Below are 25,601 nucleotides of genomic sequence, written 5' to 3' on the forward strand. Positions count from 1 at the left end.
TGGTATATGAATACAATGGAACACTATTGTGCCATGTTAACCCAATACTGTAAAAACCTACAATTTTGAAAGCTGTAAGAACTCTGATTAATGCAATGACCAGCTTGATTCCACAGCACCAATGAAGAAGCATGCTGCCCACCTCCAGATTCAAGACATAGAATGAGATGGATATTTATGGAACATGCCCAATGAAGGAATTTGTTTTGCTTGATTATGCATATTTGTTTCAAGGGTTTTCTTTCTCTTTTTTTTCAATGGTGCAGGTAGAAGGGAGACAAAATCAATTTTTGCTCATTGAAAAATACTAAAATTAAAAAAAATGTACTAGATGTTCATCATAAGTTAAGTTGAGGTCCCTCATCAATGTAACCCAGGTGTGACCAGGAAGAGCAGTTGATAGGGAGGTAGCAAATATAAGTGAGGCCCTAAAGGAGCAGAATTAGAGAGAATTCGACCAATCCTAGACTATTGTGCTCTGTGCTTTCCTAGAAAAGCAAACTAGTACTCAGCTGGGCCTGAGGCTAAAAGTAGTGGAAATTATAGCTATTAATCTAAGTGAGAACCCAAGGAGTCCAGTAGACCAACAGACCCACTGGCCCTTGTGAAGGGACAGCCAGAAGTCAAATGACTTGCCTGGCCCTGCCTTGAAGCCTATAGATATGTTCAATGGAAACACTACAAGAAGCAAGCTCTGTCTGGCACTAACACTGACACCTATGCCCTATGCCTCACTGAATTTCGTGGGGATTGTCCAGAGAAAGAACAAACATCAAAGCCTTGCAGTTTTGGAGATATAAGTTGTTTTACCCCGTACATATACATATGGTCCTACATGTCTGGATATTATTATACTTTCAAGTTTGTGCCCACTCTTCTCAACAAATACTGAGTATATTTATGGGACAGTATGGCACAATAGATAAAGTATCTGGCCTGGAGTCAGGAAGACTCATCTTCCTGAGTTCAAATCTGGTCCCAGACACTACTGGCTGTGTGACCTTGGGCAAGTCACTTAACTCTGTTTGCCTCAGTTTCCTCATCTATAAAATGAGTTGAAGAAGAAAATGGCAAAACATTTTGGTGTTTCCCAAGAAAACCCCAAATAGGGTCAGGAGGAGCTGGACATGACTGAAAACTACTGAACAACAAACAACAAATGTGCTTCAGGCTTTTTGGGGAAAAGGCTCTAAGACTACAGTTCTTACTACGCCATTTGAGTAAATGCCTATTTTAGGAGAAAAAAAAAGCTTCTAAATAGTACTATGTCAAGGTCAGACAAGGTCCAGATTTCTGCACAAGAAATGGAGTCTCATCTCCTAATTTTGCATTCCTGAACAATTATACCTTACAGACCCTGAAATATTTATACTGTCAGCCTACATGGCAATAATAATCCTGTGATCAACTTGTACCTAGAACAATACTTTGAAAGAAAAGGTTTACTGCTTTAAAGATAGATAGGAAAACCATTTAGTTTGAATGGTGAAGGTATAGTGATTCTTAGTATTAGGAGTACTATAACACATGCAGTATAGAAAATCCTTCTAGTCCCTGGATCAGACAGTCTTCATTTCACCGTCTCAATCTAAGTGTGAAACAATTCTCTGTTGTGATAAGTTTGCTTCCAATCCAGACTGTCAACTGTGCCAAAAAGTACAAAGATTTTTCTTACAGACTGACAGGATGAAGTCAGGTTCATTGCTATGATTCCTGTTGTCTTCTTTTACTTTATGATCTTGAATATGGCAGCAGCTGACCTCCATAAATAAAAGTCTGATACTACAGATAAGAATGAAAACTGATTTGGCATCAATAAGAACCTTGAATTTAGCAGAGGAGGAGGACCTAAAAGTAGCAGTTTTTTATGTACAATAATAATACTAATAAAATAATACAAATGCAACTAAGTCTGCTAAAGAAGCTAAGGGCCATAAAAAGTAGAGCTCACCAACCCAGATGGCTAATATAGTTATAGTAGATGAAAAGTTTTGGGACTCAGTGAAGCAGAACATGAACAGTCTAGTTGAAAAGCACGGATTTGGAGAAACTAAAAATATGCTGAAATGGTATAGACTGCATATACCATAATGCAATCTCTACAGTAGCATCAAGGCAATTAGTGTTCACCCACTGACAAACAGGAGCTTTTTGTATAGGAAGTCAAATGACCAGGTTAATAAATTCTTTTTGTGTAACTAACTTCACTTCAGGTGACCAAGTACTATATAAACTTATTTTACCTAAGAACAGTAATTCAATAAGGAGGTATTGCTACCTATGACTTTTACACAGGTAAAGTTCAGTAAAATTTTTTAAAAATTAGTAGGAAGAGAAAGACAGTCAGTCTTTTCCCCTTTTCATCCATACTGCTATATTTCTTTCTTTTTTTTGTTTTGTTTTGTTTTTTTGGTGAGGCAATCAGGGTTAAGTGTCTTGCCCAGGGTCACACAGTTAGTTAGTGCAAAGTGCCTGAGGCCAGATTTGAATTCAGGTCCTCCTGACTCCAAGGCTGGAGTTTTATCCACTGCACCATCTAACTGCCCCTGCTGCTATATTTCTTTTAAAAATTAAATTTAGTCAGCAAAAATCTGCTTCCTCCCCACACCCCAAATTGAGAAAGCAAAATAAACAAAACCTCTGCTACAGATGTGTACAGTTGAGCAAAACAAACTCTTGCGTTTGCTATGTCTGAGAAAAATAAAGTCACATTTTGCATTGAGTCTTTTACTTCTCTATCAGGAAGTGGTTAGGATGTTTTATCGTTAGTCCTTTGGAACTGTGGTTGATCAGAGTTCCTAATTCTTTCAAAACTGTTTGTCTTTGCAATATTGTTGTTATTGTGTAAATTGTTCTGGTTCTGCTCATTTCACTTTGCATCAATTCATATAAGTCTTTCCAGGTTTTTCTGAAACCATCTCCTTCATCATTTCTTACAACAAAATAGCATTCTATAAACAGCATTTATCAGCCATAACTTGTTCAGCATTTTCACTCTTTTAATTTTAAATTCTCCACTGCAATAAAAGCAGCTATATTTTTGCATATGTTCTGTTAGAATTTGTTTTGCTTAGTACTAGTCCCTCCTTTAACCTACCTTATCTCTCTTATTCCCTCTTGTTTTTCTTCCCTCTCCTCTTCTGTTTCCCTGTAGCGTTAAATATATTTCTGTGTGTGTGTGTGTGTGTGTATGTGTGTGTGGGGTGTGTGTGTGTGTGTGTTTGGGGTGTGTGTATGTGTGTGTTTGTGGGGGGAGTGTGTATGTGTGTGTGGGTTGTGTATGTGTGCGTGTGTGTGTTCTTTCCTGTGACCAGTTAAGATGAGTGAAGTTCAAGTTTCATCCACTCGCATCCCATCCTCTTTGTTTGTACAATCATCTACTTGCACACTTTAATTATGTAATATGATTTTTTTTTATATTCTTTTCTACTTCTCCTTTTCCACTTATTCTTTGAAGATCATCAAGACACAACAAAATCACTCCCAGGCCCCTCTAATTAGATTTCCTCTATAATTTCCCATAATGATAAGGTTCAGAGGGGACACATATATTATATTATCTCTTCATATTAGAATGTAAACACTTTATCTATATGTAGTCCCTGATGACTGTTCTCTCATGTTTACCTTTTTATGTTTCTCTTAACTCTTGCAGTTCAAAGTTTCTATGTAACTCTGGTTTTTTCATTTGGAATGCTTCTAAGTTCTCTATTTCATTAAGAATCCTTTTTCCCTTCTGAAGGGTTATATTAATTTTTGCTAGGTAACATCCAGTACTTGAATTCTTTTTTATGCTTGTAAGTACTTTTTCTTTGACTTGGAAGTTCTGGGTTTTGGCTACCATGTTCCTGGAAGTTTTCATTCTGTGGTTTCTTTCAGGAGGTGACCAGTGTATTCTATTTTCACTTTGCCCTCTGGTTCCTCAGAGATCTGGGCAGGTTTTTTTTTTTAATGATTTCTTGAAATATGATGTCTAAGCTCTTTTTGTGGTCATGACTCTCAGGTAGTTCAGTGAATCGTAAATTATCTTTTCTTGATCTATTTTCTACTTTCATGTTTTTGCTATGAAATACCTTTTATTTTCTTCTATTTTTTCCCCAGTCTTTTCGCTTTGCTTTAACATTTCTTTGTTTTCTCATAGAATCTTTGGCTCCTATTTGGACACTTCTAATTTTCAGGAAGTTAGTGCTTGGGCAACATTTTGCATCTCTTTTGTTAAACTGCTAAGTCCCTTTCCACTGTTCTCATTTCTTTTCAATTTTTTCCCCTACCACACCAGCTGCATTTAGAAAAATTTTGAAGTCTTTAAAAACAAACAAGCAAAAAACTAAAACAATTCTTGCTTCACTTCTTCCAGAAATTCTAGTTGAATCTACCCAAGCTTTTTTTTTTTTTGAGGCTTTGCTTTCGATGTTTTAGAGAAATTTTCTTCTTCTAGGTTTGTGCTTTAAGCATCCCTGTCAGCATAATAGTATTTTAAGGGGGAGATTTTTTTTCTTAATTGTTTGCTTATTCTTCCAGTCTACTTCCTGATTTTGAACTTGATGTTAGGGTCATACTCTTTGGACTTCTGGAAGGAATAGCTGGGCTGGTCCCGTGCTGCTTTCTTAAGGTACTAAATAGCAAGGTACTAATAGTTTGTAATTTAGGATCTCAGTGATAGCTTTAGCTGGGAACCAGAAAACTTCAGTGTTCTCAAAATTGTGAGATCTAGGGCAAAGTTGGATTACTGTCCGACAGGTCTGAGCTTTCCAAGTTCCTGACCTGGGTCTGGTTTTGAGACACAAACTTGAGAGCTTCCCCTGTTTCAAGTTCCAGTAGACGACTGCTAGATACAGCCATTATCCACCAACTGAAAAGTTCTGTTGGTTCAGAGTGATAGAATTTTAGATTTCCCTTTGGTCTGGGATTTCCGCCCTGGTTATTCTTCTGCAAGCTTCAGACTGGAGCCACACAGCTGGCTACTGCTTGTTTACACTGAGCACTCTTCACCCCAGAATGTCACTGCTAGGAGCGAGTCCCTTTCTCAGTCCTCTCTGGACCTGGGTACCGAGGGACAGAGCTGTTAGCACTTGTTCCTGTACCCTAAGAAAGTTTAGGATCCTCTATGCCAGATCCGGGGCCTCTTCTCGCCTTGGTCCACTGCCTTTCTTGTGCTCCACGTGTTAAGTTTCTGCCAGATGCCATACTCACTCTCCACAAATCTCTCTTTATGCTGAGCTGGGCTGAAAAAATTATGGTTATTTTTTTTTCTTGGATTTCCTGATCAGGATGTTGTTTGGTTCCTTTTCTAGATGACTGGAGGAGTTAGGGGGTAGGGACTTGCTAAATTTCTTCCTGCTATTTCGCCATCTGGGCTCACCTTCTTGCAACTGTATTTCTTAAATACTGCTCTCCCAGACTATTATGCCTATTGTATCACAAGCCTTTTTAATGTTCTAGGAGTTGGCTTTTTTCTCTACAAAGATTCCTTTTTTTAAAATTTTATCTTTAAATTAAAAAAAAAAAGATTTATTTTCAGTTCCAAATTCTCTTCCTCCAACCCCCTCCCACTCATTGAGAAGGTAATTAATACAATGTCGATTATACATATGAAGCCATGCAAAACATTTTCATATTAACCATGTTACAAAAAAAAAAAAAAGACAAAAGCAAAGAAATGGAAAAAAGAGGGGGAAAAAAAGCTTTGATCTGCACTCAGAGCTCATCAATTCTCTCTCTGGAGATGGATTTTTCATCATGAGTACTTTGGAATTGTTTTAGATTACTATATTGATCAGAGGGCCTAACATTTCACATTGATCATCATCTCAATATAAATACAATATTCTTCTGGTTCTGTTCATTTCACTTTATATCAGCTTATATAAATCTTTCTAAGTTTTTCTGAAACTATCTTGCTTGTCATTTCCTATAGCACAATAGTATTCCATCGCAATCACATACCACAACTTGGTCAGCCATTTCCCCATTTGATGAGCATTCCCCCAATTTCCAATTCCTTGACATTACAAAAACAGTTGCTATGAATACTTTTGTATATATGGGTCATTTTCCGTTTTCTTTGGAATTCAGACCTAGTCGCAATATTACTGAGTCAAAGGATATGTACAGTTTTATACTGGACAAAGTTCCAAATTGTTCTTCAAATTGGACTGGTTCATAATTCTACCAACAGTGCATTACTGTCCCTATTTTTTCATATTCTTTCTAGCATTTATCATTTTCCTTTTCTGTCATCTTAGACAATCTGTTAAGTATAAGATGGTACCTCGAAGTTATTTTAATTTTCATTTCTCTAATTCTTAGTGAGTCGGAGCATTTTTTCATGTGACTATTGATAGTTTTAATTTATTCTTCTGAAAATTGCCTGTTCATATCCTTTAACCATTTATCAATTAGAGAATGACTTTTATTTTTATAAAACTGGCTCAGTTCTCCATACATTTGAGAAATGAGACCTTCATCAGAGAAATTTGCTATAAAATTTTTCTCCCAGATTCTTACTTTCCTTCTAATTTTGGCTTCATTGGTGTTGTCTGTGCAAAAACTTTTTTACTCATTTTACCTCCTGTGAGCTTATCTCTTGTTTGGTCATGAACTCTTATCCATAAATCATACAGGTAATTTTCTCCATACTCCCCTAACTGGCTTATGATATCACCTTTTATGTCTACATAATGTACCCATTTTGAGCTTATCTTGCTCCCCAAAGATTTTTTTTTTTGTTAGGCAATGGGGTTAACCAACTTGCCAGGGTCACACAGCTAGTAAGTGTTATGTGTCTGAGGCCAGATTTGAACTCAGGTCCTCCTGAATTCAGGGTGGTGCTCTATCTACTGTGCCACCTAACTGCCCCTCTCCCCAGAGATTCTTAAACAGTGTTGGTCGAACTAACAAAATCTGTGGGCCCAGCTGAGGGAAGATGCCTTGAAAGAGTTTGCAGAGGCCAGTTACCTGGAACAGAGAAGCTCTGTTTGGCTACTAACCCTGGGCTGTAGTCATCACTATTTTGGGTAAAAATTTTGAAAGGGGAGAGAATTACTTCTCCAGAGGTCTTGACAGTCCCAGACTACTTTATCTTTTAGAGGAGAAAGGGCAAAAGTATCCTACAAAGGAATCTTTATTCTCCCTATATTAATTCTACCTTTGTTGTAACAAAGTAACTGAAAGTCTTACTGTAGAAGCTAGTAATAATGAATGCGGGCCTGTAGGTCACGGTCATCTTTCTGAAGCACAGAAAAAAATTCCACTGATGTAACCTATTATCATGTCCTCTCTGTTGGCTCACATGTAATGGCCCGACCTTGTTCAGCAAAAGTTCACACAATTTTTCTGACAGCAACACAATACATCATACAACGTTGCTTCTGCTTAACATCCTAACTGGGATACTGGGAAATGTTACAATCATATCGCCAAATAACACACAACAAACCTTTTGCTATCTAGTATACTTTTTTCACTTGCCTTCAGGTACTTAACTCAGAAACAAACTGCAATCTAAAGTTTTCCCTACTGAAGACTGAACTTTTCTTAGGTTACGATAACCTGGTTGAAAAACAAAGTAGCTAAGTTTAAAAACGAAAGAGAAGATCAACACATGCTGACATATAAATAAACAGTGCAAATTCCAAACTCTGTTTGCCAAGTTTCTGGTGCTACATATGGAAAATTTTTTCTTCTTTTCTACCTTCTCTCCCCTCTGCCCTTACAATCTTAGGATAACCTACTCTGTCAAAATGAAATAGATGTTACACCTATCAGATTGGCCAACATGACAAAACAGGAAAATGATAAAGGCTGGAGAGGATGTGGAAAAACTGAAACACTATGCATTGTTGGTGGAGTTGTGAACTGATCCAACCATTTTGGAGAACAATTTGGAACTCTGCCCAAAGGGCTATAAAAATGTGCATACCCTTTGACCCAGCAATACCGCTTCTAGGGCTGTATCCCAAAGAGATCATAAAAATGGGAAAAGGACCCACATGTACAAAAATATTTACAGCAGTTCTTTTTGAGGTGGCAAAGAACTGGAAATTGAGAGGATGCCCATCAACTGGAGAATGGCTGAGCAAGTTGTGGTATATGAATGTAGTGGAATACTATTGTCCTATAAGAAATGATGAGCAGGCAGACTTCAGAAAAACCTGGAAAGACTTGTATGGTCTGATGCTAAGTGAAGTGAGCAGAACCAGCAGAACATTGTACACAGTAACAGTCACGTTATACAATTACTAATATTGATAAACTTAACCACTCTCAGCAATGCAAGGATCTAAGACATCTCCAAAAGGCCTTATGATGGAAAATGCTGTCCACATCCAAAGAAAGAACTATGGAGTTTGAATGCCGATCAAAGCATACTATTTGATATTTTTTTTCTTCTGTTGTGTTTTGTTTCCTCTTTCTGATGGTTCCTCCTATTGGTTCTAATTCTTCTTTACAACATCACTAATGTGAAAATATGTTTAATAGGAATGTATATGTATAGCCTATATCAAATTTTGTGCTGTCTTGTGGAGGGAGGTGGGGAAGGAGAGGGAGAAAAATTTAAAACTCAAAAACTTATGGAAGTGACTGCTGATAAATCCAAATAAATTAATAAAGTTATAAAAAAAATGAAATAGATGTTAAAAATCAGCCATGGGAATGCTGTAGCATTCACACTGTAATTCACACTATCCTATTTTACCAGCAAACCTTCAAGAAACTGACCACAATTAGCCCTTTCTAATCATTACCAACCTCACAAGGTTGTGAGAATAGAATTTTGTAGCCTAAAGTGAGTTAAATATGACTCGCTGTTATTTTACTCCAAGTGGGTCTCCAAAGGATTCTCTAGATGCTAGCTGCAAACCGCAGTACATCTGCATGGTTAAAACAAATAGATGACATCAGCAAGGAGGAGTAAGGCAAGATCACACTAGCATTCCAAAGATCTCACTAAGGACCTTGGGAAGTTTCAGCAACTTCTCTGCTTCACACTTCTCTTCACACTCATTCTAGTCTGGGTGCAAATGACAGAGTAACCAAATAGGCAAAGAATCAACTGACTATGCTACAGAGAGCTATACTTCAATGGATCTGTGGGTTAGCTCATCAATAGCCATCTGTTATTCCTCTTACTCTTATTATATAACTGACCCACCTGCTTTTCCAATGTAATAAGAAATGCACTTATGGTGACCTGGGCAAAAAGCTTTGTAAATGATGCAATTAACAGATATGCCATAATTGTCATAGTAAGTTGTTCAGTTGTCACATCTGACTCTTTGTAACCCCATTTGAGGTTTTCTTGGCAAAGATACTAGAGTGGTTTGCCATTTCCTCTCCAGCTCATTTTACAGATGAGGAAACTGAGGCAAACAGGGTTAAGTGACTTGCCCAGGGTTACACAGCTAGTAGTGTCTGAGGCCAGATTTGAACTCGGGTATTTCTGACTCCAAGCCTGGTGCTCTTTCCATTGTGCAAATGATTCAATTAATAGATAAGCCATAATAACTGTCACTGTAAAGCTGGTATCTAAAGAAGAGATCCCTAGTGTATATCTCAGAACTGCCGTGTAGGAAGCAGCTTCAGAAGGTTATCTACTCCATCATCACTCCCTAGTGTCTCTACTTTACAACTGAGAAAAACAAGGTCCAGAGATGGTTAAGCAACTTGCTCAAGGCCACATAAATGTTAATAGAAGAACCAAGATTAGAATCTAGATCTCCTGATTCTCAGTCTGGCAATCTGGATTTTTCTATGTTACAGCCAATACAGGCTTCAGCCTAAGTAATTAACATGGTTGTTTCTACAACCAAACACAGAATGTCCTCTGGTTAAATGTAACATGGCATAGTTAATAGATTACAAAATCAGGCTTCAATTCCCCTGCTTCCACTTCTCACAACAAATCAAATCAACAGGCAGCAAGAGGTTAACAGTCTTGAGAATGGTAGCCTGGAAGCAGAACTCTAAGGAGACCACTTCCCAGCTGGGGCAAGGAAACTCAGCATTTCCTCCCCCACTGCTCTTAGTCACAGGATGACAGAAATAATCCAGATCACCATGAATATGCATGCTAAATGTAAAGGCTACTGAGTCTAGTAATTAAAGTTGCATTCAATACTTTTTAACTTACTGAATTTTTAATGACAAGTTCCATTACTGAAAATTAGAAGCATCTTTGAATCTCAGCCCAGAGAAAGACACTGAAGTAAGAGGGAAAGGGGACTAAGACTGAAAATCAGTGTTACTTATAATTATGCCATCATTATATATTCTCATGGGGGAAATCATATTTGGTTTGGTAGTTCAATAACTGCATACAAGGCAAATGATTCCTCTCTCTGAAATCAGGGAACAGAAAGGATTTCCACCTAGTGGCATGACTGAAATAAGTGTCTATGTAGCTTTTCCTGACCAATGGCTTTCCTTTGAAATACTCATAAATAGCTAATCAGAAATAATATCAACAGACTATGTCACAGCAATGTGACAGTTACAGGAACTTTTAGAGCAAAATCTCAGAAAAGAGGTAAGAGAGAAACCACAAAGGAAAAATGTTATCAGAGGAAAAACCTCCAAAAACTGTGAATGAAGTTCAGGTCAGAAGAAAAGAAGGAGTGGGAGCACTCAACAAATCAGAGCTCAAAGGGCTTCCAGAATGTTGTTTGTCCCAAAGAAGCTGAACCCTTGGAAAGGCTTTCCACTTCAAAAAAAATCCAAATCTGGTTATCTAGGAACCTCAAGAAAGTAAATGCTGTGAAGCCCTCATATGTACTAATCTGCTCAGGCCAAGTCTAAATACTAGGTTTTTGATAATCTGTGGGGTGCTCAGAGTCCCACGTAGATGATTTTCCACTAGTGAGTACAGAAAACTAGTAAACTGCTTAAAACCAATTTGCCCATTTGAGGGGAATGCCATAAGAGGTAAGGAGTATTATAACCAACTGGCAAAAGATACCATGCTTTGATAAAATGATACAAGTGCTCTATTCCCTCAGAATAACCTGACTCCTAAAGGAAAGAACTTTTTGGCGTTTTTAGTTCTCCTCACTTTAGGGGGCGCTCTACATTCTAGCCAAAATGGACTGTTAGCTGTTCCCTGTCATCTCTTGCTTCCATGTATTTACACAGAACCTTCTCTCATGCCTTAAATACATTCCTTCCCTTTTGATATGTCCTGGCAAATTCATAGGTGATGTGGCAAGTAAAAGATGAAATGACTGAAGAAATAGGTTCAAACTCCCAAGCACACTGATTTTCCAAGCACTGCATGCTGACCACATAACAAACCAAGACCACTTGCCTTCCTCAGCCCTGGCACTGTGGAGTCACAAGATGGAGTCAGCTCGGTTCACTCAATTCCCACTAACCATTCGGTGTTCTAATTCCCTCAATTACCTCAGCCACAGGAACTGACTTTTGCCTCCGTTTACAACCCTTTCTTTTTTCTTTCCAGGTGAAAGCGCTCTCTACCTTCTCAAATTTTCTTAGAGCATTCAGGATCACCTGCATCCTTTGCTCCCCCCACATTCTATCTTGTCTTATACTTCCCTGTGTCTATAAGAGAACATCAATGTCTGAAAGGTAGGGATGAGGTCATTATAAAATCTTTGCATCCTCAGAGCTTTGCATCTGGTAGGTTCTTAACAAGTGTTCCTTGAATTAAATTGACTTCAAGCCATTCTAGAAGATGAAGCTCTGGCTGCTTCTGGCTTGAGTTACTTTTAGGATATTGAGACAGAATTTATCTAGAAATGACATTTCCCTAATCAGAAAAGGGAAATAATAGTTCTGTGTTGCTTCTCCTTCACAGAAAGTTTGTATTTAGCCTTTTCAGTCTCTTTCAGATGAACAGAGATTGTACTGATAACCTGAACCTGAATTCAGGCCTTTTCTGCTGTGCCATCTCTAATAAATTTATAAAATTCTTTCAACAAAGGAATTCTTAATAACGCTGTGAGAACTTTCCCACATGAACAATCTATTCTTATTTATTTTTGGGGGGGGGGGGAGAATCAGCCAAATGCTTTTCTTATTTAAGGCTCTCCAGGCTCATTAAGTGCAAACTATAAAGGTGTGTCTAGGGACAGCCAGCTATTCTCATTCACAGACTTCATTTTTATAAGCCTGTGATCTGGGACCAAAAATCTCCCACCCACCCCACAACAGTCAGTGCATGTATATGTATATGTATACACTTTGTAGTTTCCTTGGTGACAACACCCACCCTCAAGTAGGTGCAGTTACAGTATTAAGGATCTTTTTTATACTGGAGAGACTCTTACTTAACTTCTTTTTTTTGTTTTTGTGAAGCAATTAGGGTTAAGTGACTTGCCCAGAGTCACACAGCTAGTGTTATGTGTCTGAGGCAGAATTTGAACTCAGATCCTCCTGACTCCAAGGCTGGAGCTCTATCCACTGCGCCACCTAGCTGCTCCCTTCCTTACTTCTTAAATGCAAAGAATGCAGCCTATGTTGGAGGGAATAAATTACATCACTACATCAAAGCTCAAAGAACTTCCTGTGTGCCTTATCTTCCTCAGGTGAGCTGACCCCTTGGAACATGCTACATTCAAATCCAGATATCTAATAATCCCAAGCAAAAAAGACCTTAGGGCACTGAAAGGGAAAAATTCACCAAGAATGGTCAAGAGTAGTCAAATAATTAATTTCTGAATGGCTTACAGAAATCATTTTAAATTATTTAGCAGAATAACTCTGGTGGCCAGTACTATTACTCTCATTTTATCTGGAGTGTAAATTGAGACACCATGAATATAAATGATGACTCAAATACACCTGAGTTCATGTTTCTCAGACTTTTTTCTATTCATTATCATCTGTGAATTTGCTAGAACATATTAACTCACACTAACCTTCCTCTCTGTCCAATCACAGTTTAGCTTTCTGACCATTAACGCCCTTTCACCATCATATTACATGAACATTCACACATTCTCCTAAGGTATCTATTATCTCATCTACACTTCTACCCACCAAAAAGTGGCAAAGGGAAACAAACTCAAGATGTTGAAAGATACAAGGATGTCCTCAAGAAACCCAAATTTTATCACACATGAGTTAAGAAACTTATAACCAGTATATGTTTCTTCCAGCACTATTATTCAGTGAGTAACAGATCACGTGGCCCCTATGATCCCATTTTCCAACTCTTTACTCCAATACACTAATTTTTTTTTTCACATTTAAGTTGAAGTTGCAACCTAAAAATATATTATAGAGATGATAGTTTCTTCTTTCATATGTTGCCACAGAGATAAGGTCTAATTGAAATTCTGTCAGCATGGTGGATTGCAGATGCTACTGCTTATTAAACTGACTCCAGTTTGTGGGTCCTTAACAGGAAAGCCACTTACCAGCATTTTGCTAATTCTGCAAATATATTTCCTGTTACTGTCTTACTTGCTTCTCCTCATCATTGATTCATTTAGAATCAAGGGAGAGAAAAATAGTTGTTCTTTGAAGACGATGGTATTACTGACTCATGAGTATAGCACATCCTTTCAATTATTTTTCTGGTAGTGGTAATAAATATAAAGGAAGTCATCACATATTATAATCCTCTGGATTACATATAATCATGCATGTGCTGTTTCTCATCACTTAAAGTGCAAAATGTCAAAATGCTTCCAACATTGCACGAAAAGAACTTCTGGCACATAGCAAGCACTTAATAAATGCTTGTTGATCTGACAAGTAAAATAAAAGGGAATATAAATATGGCTGCCTTCTGGCTAACCCCAATACAAATCCACGAATCAACTAAGATCCAGCATATATCATGCAAGTATGGGTTACACACCATCTGATGTACCTTCTGAGTTCTATACCTTTTACTTCCCTGAAGACTGATAAGGATTTCTTCCTTTTTAAAAATGTTACAAACTGAAATTCAGTTCAGAATCCCTCTATGAATTACAATTATTTCCACTCTGAAATGAAAGCATTATAGCCACTTGCTATGTTAAACAGAAAGGTCCACTTTAACAGTTGTATGAAGTTAATGCCAATGCATTAACTAAGAACGTTGACCTAACTTCATGATGACAAATGGTATTTGTAAAGAAGAAAGATTTTTAATACAAACAACAGACTTTTGAATTTTTAGTCACCAACTCCTAAAGGCAGAAGCTGAAATGGACTGCTACCCATTCACAATGGTTTTGAACTTACCAAAAACGTTCAAGTACATTCCAGTCCTAATTGTCATCAGAAACACATTACATTTTACTAAAGGAACTACTAGCCTAAACATGTCAATCATTCTTAAAAGAGTGGTAATCTCTAATTTTTTCCTGAAAAAATTATGCAATGCTTGGCAGATACTTCAAACTACTGGGGTCTGAATATCTATTTCTTTTCGTTTTTTGTTGTTGTTGTTGGTTTTTGTTTTTGTTTTTTTTTTTGGCAAGACAGTCGGGGTTAAGTAACTTGCCCGGAGTCACACAGTTAGTGAGTATCATGTGTCTGAGGCTGGATTTGAACTCAGGTCCTCCTGACTCCAGGGTAGGTACTCTATCTATTGTGTCACCTACCTGCTCCTCCGAATATGTATTTCTTTCTGTTAAATACAGAGTAAGTTTACCTCTGGAGCACCTAACCAGGTTAACCTGGCCTACCCAGTTCACACTGGGGTATTTTCATCCAATGAGAACTGAGATGAAAACAAAGGTTTTTTTAGAGAAGAGGATACAGATTCCTTACACAGACTCCATTTCCAAATCATCATCTTCCTGAGACAACTGCAGGTAGGGATTATCAGATGCTGGGCGGAATTTATAGCCAGTCAGAACAAAGAACACCAGAGTTGCCATTTCATCCAGTAGCTGCAAAATGAAAGACACCCCCCATAAAGTAATTAGCCAAGGCTACACTTGGAACAGAAATTAAAGTAAACAAAGTAACATATATAATCCCCTCTCCCACAGTTAGTCTATGCTGTTCTATCAGACTTAAAGTTCACTAGTCACAGCAGTTTTATTGGGGCAGTATCACCAAATCCTCAACTTTTAGTACTATTCCAAGAAGATGAATTTAGAATAAGAGCTTGAGGTATACTTTTTAAAGGAAAATAAATCTTCCTCGAAATTGTTTGGCAGCTCCAAATAGTTAACTTATTCCTAATCTTCACAGATTGCACAGGCAAGGAAACCAAAATCTATAGAGATTAGTAACTTGGGTGTATAGATGGTATACTGCCAGAAATAAGCTTTGAACCCAGGTTTCCTAACACTAAATCTAGTGCCTTCTCAAAGGGAGAAGGTCCCTTAGGAATTATCCTATACATTACACTTTACTTTATGTTATGAGAGGCAGTGCAGCAACAGTAAATAGAGAGTTGGATCTAAAGTCAAGAAGACCTGAATTCAAGTTTTGCTTTTGACCCATACTAGCTATGTGCTGTCTAACCAATAATAAATCAATTAACTTCTCAGCTTCAAGCAAATACATAGGACTAGGTTATAGGAGTTGCTGTCGTGCACTGGTACAGGGAATTTTCATACCAAGAGTTCCCTAAATTGGTGAAACACAGGTCTGCCTTCACATTCCTACCAATTTTTTTTTAATTAAAAAAAAAAAAAAGATACTAGAGCTGGTGGGGGCAAGGGATCAAGACTACTGTATATAAATAAATCCATAAATGAAGGGGAAAAATCATTTTAGTACATGGGGGGGCACTTTAATTATAAAGGGCACATCATAAGTTTTCTTTCTCTGCCTAAGGTCTGTCTCTCCCCTCCCCTCCCCCCACCAGCCAAAATCTTTATAAACTGAAAAGTAAAATCAATATTGCGATTACTTTCAGATTTTCCATATGATCCAGCATCTTCATGGACAAAAGAAGATTTTTAATTGAAGATAATTAGAAAAAGAAGGACTTAGCAGTTTACCCTCAGGTAATGAGATAACAGTGTGAGAGCTATAACTGATTTTCTTCTTGCAGTTGGGGGATGACTTTACACAGATTTACCTAAATTACTTAGAAGTCTGATATACTTCCTCCTGCCAACTGCATACCTGGTAAAGCCATTTCCACTGGAATGGAACAGCAAGCTTAAGAAGAATTGCAATGATTCTTGTGAAATAAATGTAACAGACAATCTACAGGAAAGAGGGAAAGGTAAAATAAATAAAGTCAACATTGCATTCATGTCATCATTCTCTTCTACTTAAATGAATTTAAAACTATAGAAATTTGGAGCATATCACTTTAGACTTATAATGTCAGTTAATAATGGGTGAGAGGGTAAAAAAAAGAATTGATTTTGTGGCAGTTACACTTGAAATGATAACTTCATTATCTCTAGACAATACAAGTGTTCATAAAAGTGCAACTAGAGAAGAGCGCAAAACATTCCGAGTCTGGCCTATCTGAACTCTAAAATGACCCCTTTGCCATCTCATTCAAATATATTCCTTTTCTCTATTCAGCAAAAGATAATGCCTTCTTTGGTTTCAGACCCAAGAGATACATTTCAATTCCCAGGCTTATAGATATATTTGTAATGATTTTTCAACAGTGACAACAGAAAACAATGAAAGACAAAAGAGAATCCAAATGTTCAGATCCTCACAACACTAGTTAAACACACTGATGCTCCACTTATGGGAGGGACACATTCGGGGAAGCTAAAATACTCAGTTATTTCCCTTGCTGAGACAGGAGAGCCTTAAGATACTGCTCTGGGAACATCTAAACAATACCTTACTGTAACACGAATTTAACCCCACTGCCTGACACCATCATCAGATCTCACTGGGAGTAAACTGAGTGTTTGGATAGTTTCAAATGTTCCCGGTTCACAAAGTTTTGACAGGATACCCCTGACTTTGCAATCTGAAGTTAAACTCTTAAGACACACACATATTTAGAGACAGTCCTACAATGACTCCTTTACTTGGTTCAAGAGGAGAATTATTTTACCTCCATACTTGGTTTTTGAAATAACAAATACAGCTAACTGGTTCATGGTTCAAGCAGCCCTGCCATCTTTGCTATTTACAATCTCACATTTGCTTAGGAAAGTGAACTATCTGAAGCTGCTGACAATGCCAAAGCCACAGATGGCGTGATGGAAAGATTCATAAAACACTTCTTTCAGAGTGAGTAGACCAATTCTAGAAGGCTCTTGCCTGCCACCCCCACAAAGGGTCTGGAATTTCATCTTTTTAGGAAAAATTTGTGAACTGAATGACTTCTAGCAAGCTCTTGTTTGTAATGCTACAATTAAGAACCATTTCTCATCTGTTATCTTGTTTTCAAGATTTAAAAAAAAATCTGCTACAAATAGTTTTTCTATTCTCAAAGAATGAAAGTTCTTCACCAGAGAGTGAAATTCATTTTCTTTAACTTCATTGTGAAATCTAGAGAAAAAGCATTCCATCTTCAATCCATTCCATCTTCAATCTCTATGACTTTGCACTGGCTGTTTCTCCTGCCTAGAAGGCACTTCCTCCTCACCTCTGCATCTCAGAATCCCTCGTTTCCTTAAAAGCTCAGATCAAATGCCACCTTCTACATGAGGCCTTTCCTTATCTCTGTTGCACTGCTTTTCGTCACCCCCCAAATCATCTTGCATTTATTCTATATGGATTTTCCTCTATGCTCATATATTGTTGTCTTTGTTAACAGAAAGTAAGCTTCTTGAGGGCAGGGACTTCTTCATTTTTGTCTCTGTATCCACAACTCCTAGCACAGCACCTGACACAGAGTAGGCAATTAATATATTGATTGATGATATTCTATTCTTAATGACAAGTAACAGGTATTTGATATTTTATTCAATAAAAAGAAAAATGTTTAATTTCATTAAAAAATGAAATTCGAAGAGTACAGATTCAGTGATGACTCATGGTTTTTAAAAAAATCAAATATAAGGGTAGAAACTTAAGGCCCACCTAAAAAACATGTAGTACTTTTGTTCTCCCAAAACTCATTTGGTTCTCATTTACAGAGCTAAGATTTCTTACTCACCAATACGTAGTAATGTCTGAATAGTTTCAGCTTTGCTAAGTTAATAGCAGCTATGGAGAGAAGGGAACAAAAGAATGGAATCATTATTTCATTTTATAGCAAGTTACAATCAGGTGGTTGCAATCACCTCTCCAGAAACAAAGTTCAACTCTGGTGAAGATCAGCATTCCCCTGTTAAAAATTATACATCCCAGGTGTTCTGCTCATTTGGCAATGCACTCTACAAGTAAATATTATGAAGGTAAAGTGAATATAGTGGAAGCAAAGTACTTGAAATCCCAAATTCTGCTTACAGAATTGCACTGTCTCAAACTGGCTCAAATGCACCATTTGGAAGAATCTCTTATAGCTGAAGTAGTGATTTCAATTAACCACATCTGTGCCTTTTGCAGAATTCAATTAGGTTTTCAGTTGATCCTTTTTCACTGTGCAATTGTGATAACCCTTTTAAGCACATCACCTGTTACTTTTCCAACTAAGTCCCACCAAAATCAATGTCCAAGGCCAACAGAGACAACAGATTTTCTTATGTTTACCTATCATTATGAAATATTGATGACTAAATAGGGTATTTGACTCTTTTTCCCACTTGGTAATTCATTCATCATAAATCTTACTGTAATAAGTAAATTAATTCTTATTAGTAACATTCAATTATTGCCTCAATTTAAGCACATGACATTTCATGGTGAAGAAAGGAACTTTTTCCTTCTTATTTCTTCTATGGCTGATGATTAGTGCCAGGCAAAAAGGAAAAATTTACCCTTAACATGGTTAACAACTTGCAGAATATTCAAAAACATGGTCTGAATGCCTGGATGAATTGATGAAGTTATCTGCCTGATACTAAGGCAGAGAAAGTTCTTAAGGCAATCAAGGCTCTCAGGAATTAAGGAATCGCAAAGCAACAACAAAAAACATTTATTCAGTGCCAACTATGTGCCAAGCACCGTGATAAGCACTGAAGATACAAATATAAAAGTACTCTCTGCCCTCAAAGAGTTCATCTTTTAATGAGGAAGACAACGTAAATAATTAGGTACTATAAAATATATACAGAGTAGAAGAAGGTAATCTGAAAAGGCAAGGCTCTAGCAGCTGTGGGTACCAGGAGAGGCCTCCCGAAGAAGGTAGGATGTGAGTTAAAAGAGAGCTAACAAGCATTTATCTAATGGGGAAGGTAATCTCCTGAGGGTACCAGCAGGAGATGGGACTGTAAAAGGCATCCTGTAGAAGGTGGGAACTGGGCTGAGTCTTGAAGACTACCCGGGAATGCAGGAGGTAGAAGTGAGGAGGGAAAGCATTCCAGGCATGTTGGACCAGTCAACGAAAAGGCACAGTCTAGGGATCGGCTATCATGTGCAAGGAACAGCAAGAAGCCCAGTGTGGACTGCAGAGTATGTGGATGGAAGCAAAGTCTAAGAAGAATGGAAAGGTAGGAAGGGGCCAAAGGCAACAGGGAGCCACTAGGGTTTACTGAGTGTGGAGGTATGTGTGATGTGGTCAGATTTAGACTTTAGGAAGATAACTTTGGCAGGTGTGTGGAGGATGGATTGGAGTGGGGAGAGACTTGAGGCAGGGAGACCAATCAGAAGTCTATTGCAATAGTTCAGGTGAGAGGTGGTAAAGGTCTGAACTAGTTATGTGGCTACATGAGTGAAGAGAAGAGGGTGTGTATAAGCCATGCTGTGAAGGTAGACACAAGATTTGACAATGGATTAAATGGGTAGAATGAGAGTGAGAAGTCAAAGTGACACTGAGATCCCGAGTCTGGGTGACTGGGAAAATGATGGTGCTCTCAACAGGGAAGCTCAGATAGGAAAGAATAGAGTTAATAGGTAAGAACAGAATAAGATATAGGGGAATAGATAAGAACAGAGGGACATACACATGAACATGTGCTTTTATGAAAACTGTATTACAGTACATTCACCAATAAAGGCTCTCTTCACTACCTCTTACCCTTAAAATCTTTTTAACTTCTCTCGTTCTTCCATCATTTAACGCCTATGAGCATTTATAAACTATCATTTAGTCTTTTTTGTTTCGTGGAAGAAAAATAACACCTCAATATTTAGATTGTCAGGAGGACAAAGAAATAGTTAACAGCCTCTCAACCTACCCCTATATAAACATCTTTAGTTATCTACTGAGTGAACTGAGACTTTTCCTAAGAAAGCAATGTGCCGCACCTATTTCTGTTCACCTTGGTGAATAAGAGACAAGGAGCAGCAATTCATTCTTTTTTTTTCTTTAATTTTTAGATTTATTTATTTATTTATTTTTTGGCTAGGCAATGGGGTTAAGTGACTTGCCCAGGGTCACACAGCTAGTAAGTGTTATGTGTCTGAGGCTGAATTTGAACTCAGGTCCTTCTAACTCCAGGGCCAGTGCTCTATCCACTGCCCCACCTAGCTGCCCCTAATTCACTCATTTTTAAATGCTTACATTTTTACTTTTCCATTTTGCTTATCTGAGAAATCTGACAAATGGGACCTGTATGTATCTTGGCTGGCTTCACTTGAGAAACTGCTACTGCACACACAAGTGTTACTTATTTAAGTATTATGCTTGTATTTCTAAGTACTTTCCAAGCACATTAGGTTCATTTCATAAAACTATACTGGGAGTATTACTTCTATCCTGTCAGAGCGAGAATTAAAAGCAGAGGTTTGTTTTAATGGAAAAGGAATCCTACCCCCTACCCTCATCTCCTTCCTTGTCCAGAGCAGTGTCTTCATTATGGCACACCAAAGGGGTGTGTCAACTGTTCTCAGAACTGGGGAATACGCTGAAGATAAGCAGTCTGTGAACCTTTATGGAAACATAGTAGGAAAATTCAGAAACAAGTATCAATTAAGATAAGTCAACTTAAACAAGAGCCATGCCACTTCAAAGGGTGAGTTATGACATTCTAGATAACCTGGGTTTTGTTTCTAAGAAACATATGTCTATTGGACATAAAGGAAAAAAATGGAACTATCAAAATGTTTCTGCCTTTACTAATCAGTCATGTAGTAGGCATAACTGAAAAGTGATTGCTACTTGCAGGCATGTGAAGTAATAGGATCTTGTGTCACTTTCTCAGATTTTAGTTGCAGGCTTCTAAGTGGAAGACAAAGTGTTAAAGTGGTTATTTACTGGAATGGTTTTGTAGGGTAAGACTAACTAAGGCACATGAAACTGTGGCATGCAGTGGAAGAAGCACCAGGAGCCCAGTTAGAGTTTGATATGTACTACCTCTGTGACCTTGGACAAGCCACCTCAACCTCTTTGGGCCACAGTTTCTTTATGTGAAAAATGAAGAGGGTTTGAGATCAGGTCCCTTCAGGTCTAAATTCTGTGCTCCTATGGTGTAACAGTGGTTGTCAAACCTGGTTTGAAATTCGGGCTTATAAAAGGAAATAGGAAAAAAATCATGAAGTGGAGACATTCAGAGCCCTGGGTAGTCCATGGGTGCCAACAGCTCTGATTGGCAAATGATGAGTCAGGATGCTGGGCAGGCAATGGAAGATGATGTCTCACTGGTAGGAAGGGAAAACAGAGAGCTGCTCCTCCTAGCTAGGCAGCATGTGACATTTCCCCAGGGTTATGCAATGAGTCAGTGATGTAGCTATCAGAGGGCTGGAATCCTGAGCTTCAGATTGCTATTCTTCACAAGAGGATTTCACTCGAGCTACAAAGCATTGCCTGCTAAATGATTCTTTTGAAAATACTAAAGCTAGGTGCCAAAGGGATTGTTAATTGGGGGAGGAAGGAACTAGCAAGAGGAAGGGGAGTGGGAGAAATTGCTATTTCTGGTCCTACCACAAGAAAGGGAAAATAATGGTGTAAATCAATAGCATGGAAAAACACTAAACTTTTAAGTCAGGAGACATGGGTTCTAATTCCAATTCTGACACAGCCTTACTGTGTATGTATAACCTGACTTTGCCTCCTAGGGCCTTAAATTCCTTTTCTGTAAGATGAAGGAATGGCCTGGACTAACATTCCCTTTCACCTCAAACATCTGAGGACCATATGTACAATTTTTCCTATACTGTTTAAAAACTACAATAGCCACCACCACAAAACCTCAAGAATGTAAGGCCAAGTGCCTTACCTTACTTCCAGGGGATCTTAACACAAGGGAGAAGTACAAACATCCCCAAAGCCAACATCTCTTCAAATTCTTGTTTAAAGGGTCAGTGCTTGACCCGAGCTATTGGTGTACTGCTGCTTTTGCTGAAGGACAAACACGTATCTACAAGTGACCATGTCTCTGTGATTCTCTCTTCCCCCTCAGATCGGAGCACGTAGACAGGCCCCTCCCCGCAAGCTTCTCGTTGTGTGCTCTTACTCTGTGTGCTGACCAAGGGAGGGGATCTCCTTTATTTTCTAGGCAGAGGCAGTCTCCTTCATTTCCCTGAGGAATATCCTAAATGATTACAGAATGACTAAATAAATAATGTAGGGATTGACAAAGTCAGAACCCTAGGGGTAGGATGCAACACAACAGTGACTCAAAACACAAGACCAACAATGCTCAGTCATCATCATCTATTTAGTTTAAGAAATTAATACTGAATGATTCATATGGTATAGAAAAACAAAAGCATCTATAGCGGTGGGGGGAAGGTGTTCATATTTGACCTCTTATAAAACTATTGAGGGGAGTTAGGTGGGGCAGTAGATACAGTACTGGTCTTGGAATCAGGAAGACTCATCTTCATGAGTTCAAATCCATCCTCAGACACTTATTAGCTATGTGACCCTCGGCAAGTCACTTAACCCAGTTTGCCTCAGTCTCTCTCATCTGTAAAGTAAGCTGGAGAAGGAAATGGTAAACAACTCCAGTATATTGGCCAAGAAAACCCCAAATGGGGTCATGAAGAGTTGAATACAACTGAAATGATTAAACAACAAAAACAAAAACAAAAAACTACTGACCCACAGATGAATGGAAAACTGAAACACTATAATTCTTGAAATTCTGGTCATTATACAGTTTTTAAAAAGTACTTGTGCCAGTGGTAAAGATACTATGCTCTTTTAAGATAATCTCATTCTGTAAAATCCTTTGTCAGTAATGGCAGAGTTAAACCTTTCCCTACCTTTTCCTCTAAAATTTCTCTAGCAAAGTCACCTTCAAATAATGGTCTGTCTTACTGACCCTAAAATATTCTTAGATTCTGCACCTGACCATTTCCTTCTACATCTCCAGTTAGTCTACATGGCCAGCACCTGCAATACTGTGAGCTGTGTCAGTCAAACATTCCATCCTAAACTAGAATCTGAGTTTCCATACATCTTTCTTACTTTGCTTTCCTTATCTGCAATTCAGCAACATACTTGAAAATGAAAAAGGTCATAGTCTGCAGGCATAGCCTGGAAAGCAACCAACAAAACTTTCTTAGATGAATAAATCTGACCTTCCCTGAATACTTATGTTAATTGAATAAGAAGAGCTTGATAATAACAGCAACCTAGGCACAAGTAAATTAGCTATAGCTTACATATACTAGCCAAGGAATACTCAAAGGCAATGAGTACAAATGAACAACTAACAAAAACTAAATATATTATCTCCTGCTCCAATCTAGAAACTATAGAGCGATAATAGGATCAAGAACTTATGAGCATAGGTCTGGAATCGACACCGATTTTTTTTTAAATTTATTTATTTTTAGTTTTCAACATTCACTTCCATAAGCTTTTGAATTTTAAATTTTCTCCTCCCCTCCCCCAGACAACATGCATTCTGATATAGGCTCTACATATACATTCCTGTTAAACATATTTTCACATTAGTCATGTTGTAAAGAAGTATTAGAACCAATGGGAGGAACCATAAGAAAGGAGAAACAACAAAAGAAAAAGAGAGCAAATAGTTTGCTTCCATCTGCATTCACACTCCAGAGGTGTTTCTCTGGATGTGGATAGCATTTTCCATCATGAGTCTTTTGGAGGTGTTTTAGATCCTTGCAGTGCTCAGAAGAGCTAAGTCTATCAAAGTTAGTCACAGCACAACATGGCTATTACTGTGTACAACCTTCTCCTGGTTCTGCCCACTTCACTCAGCATCAGTCCATACAAGTCTTTCCAGGTTTTTCTGAAGTCCTCCAGCTCATAATTTCTTACAGCACAATAGTATTCCATTACATTCATCTACCACAACTTGTTCAGCCACTCCCCAATTGATAAGCATCTCCTTATTTCTTGGCTGCCACAAAAAGAGTTGCTATAAATATTTTTGTACATGTAGGTCCTTTCCCCATTTTTATGATCTCTTGGCTATACAGATCTAGAAGTAGTATTGCTGGGTCAAAAGGTATGCACAGTTTTATAGCCCTTTGGGCATAGTTCCAAATTGCTCTCCAGAATAGTTGGATCAATTTACAACTCCACCAACATTAGTATTATGCATTAGTGTTCTGATTTCCCCACATCTTCTCCAACATTTATCGTTTTCTCGTTTTGTCATCTTGGCCAATCTGATAGGTGTGGTGTGGTACCTCAGAGTTGATTTGATTTGCATTTCTCTAATCAATGATTCAGAGCATTTTTTCATATAACTATAGATAGCTTTAATTTCTTCATCTGAAAACTGCCTATTCATATCCTTTGACCATTTATCAATTGGGGAATGATTCTTATAAATTTGACTCAGTTCTCTATATATTTTAGAAATGAGGCTTTTATCGGAGACACTGGCTGTAAAAATTGTTTCCCAGCTTTCTGCTTCCCTTCTAATCTTGGTTGCATTGGGTTTGTTTGTGCAAAAACTTTTCAATTTAATGTCATCAAAACCATCCATTTTGCATTTCATAATGTTTTCTATCTCTTGTTTGGTCACAAATTCTTCCCTTCTTCATATATCTGACAGGTAAACTATTCCTTGTTCTCTCAGTTTGCTTATAGTATCATATCAGCCTTTATAACTAAATCATGTACTCATTTTGACTTTATCTTGATATATGGTGTAAGATATTGCTCTATGCCTAGTTTCTGCCATACTATTTTCCAGTTTTCCCAGCAGTTTTTGTTAAATAATGAGTTCACATCCCAGAAGGTGGAGTCTTTGGATTTATCAAACAGTAGATTACTAAAGTCATTGACTACTGGGTCTTGAAATACTCTTTTCCACTAATCTACCACTCTATTTCTTAGCTAGTATCAAGTAGATTTGATGATTGCCGCTTTAAAATACAATTCAAGATCTGATACAGCTAGACCACCTTCCCCTGCATTTCTTTTCATTAATTTCCTTGATATTCTAGACCTTTTGTTCTTCCAGATAATTTTTTTTATTATTTTTTTCTAGCTCTATAAAATAATTTTTGGTAGTTTGATTGGTATGACACTGAATAAGTAAATTAATTTAGGTAGAATTGTCATTTTTATTATATTAGCTCGGCCTATCCATGAGCAACTGATATTTTTCCAATTATTTAGATCTAGGGGCAGCTAGGTGGTGCAGTGGATAGAGCTCTGCCTTGGAGTCAGGAGGACCCAAGTTCAAATCCATCCTCAGACACTTGACACCCACTAGCTGTGTGACTCTGGGCAAGTCACTTACCCCCAACTGCCTCACCAAAAAAAAAAAAAAAAAAAAAAAAAAAAAAAA

General features: G+C 37.8%; 1 protein-coding gene across 1 annotated transcript in view; it reads right to left on the reverse strand.

The window, feature by feature from the left end:
• Positions 1-25,601, reverse strand: part of GPR107 (G protein-coupled receptor 107) — an 88,728-nt gene that overhangs the window by 4,608 nt on the left and 58,519 nt on the right. Inside the window, exons 15-17 of the mRNA XM_027869335.1 lie at positions 17,996-18,045; positions 16,039-16,122; positions 14,725-14,846 (exon numbers count right to left, since the gene is read on the reverse strand). Coding sequence (XP_027725136.1) covers positions 14,725-14,846; positions 16,039-16,122; positions 17,996-18,045 — 256 coding nt within the window. The remainder of the gene's footprint in view (positions 1-14,724; positions 14,847-16,038; positions 16,123-17,995; positions 18,046-25,601) is intronic.

Source organism: Vombatus ursinus, unplaced genomic scaffold (genome assembly GCF_900497805.2).
Source record: "Vombatus ursinus unplaced genomic scaffold, bare-nosed wombat genome assembly UNPS02014793.1, whole genome shotgun sequence".
NCBI classification, from domain to species: domain Eukaryota; kingdom Metazoa; phylum Chordata; class Mammalia; order Diprotodontia; family Vombatidae; genus Vombatus; species Vombatus ursinus.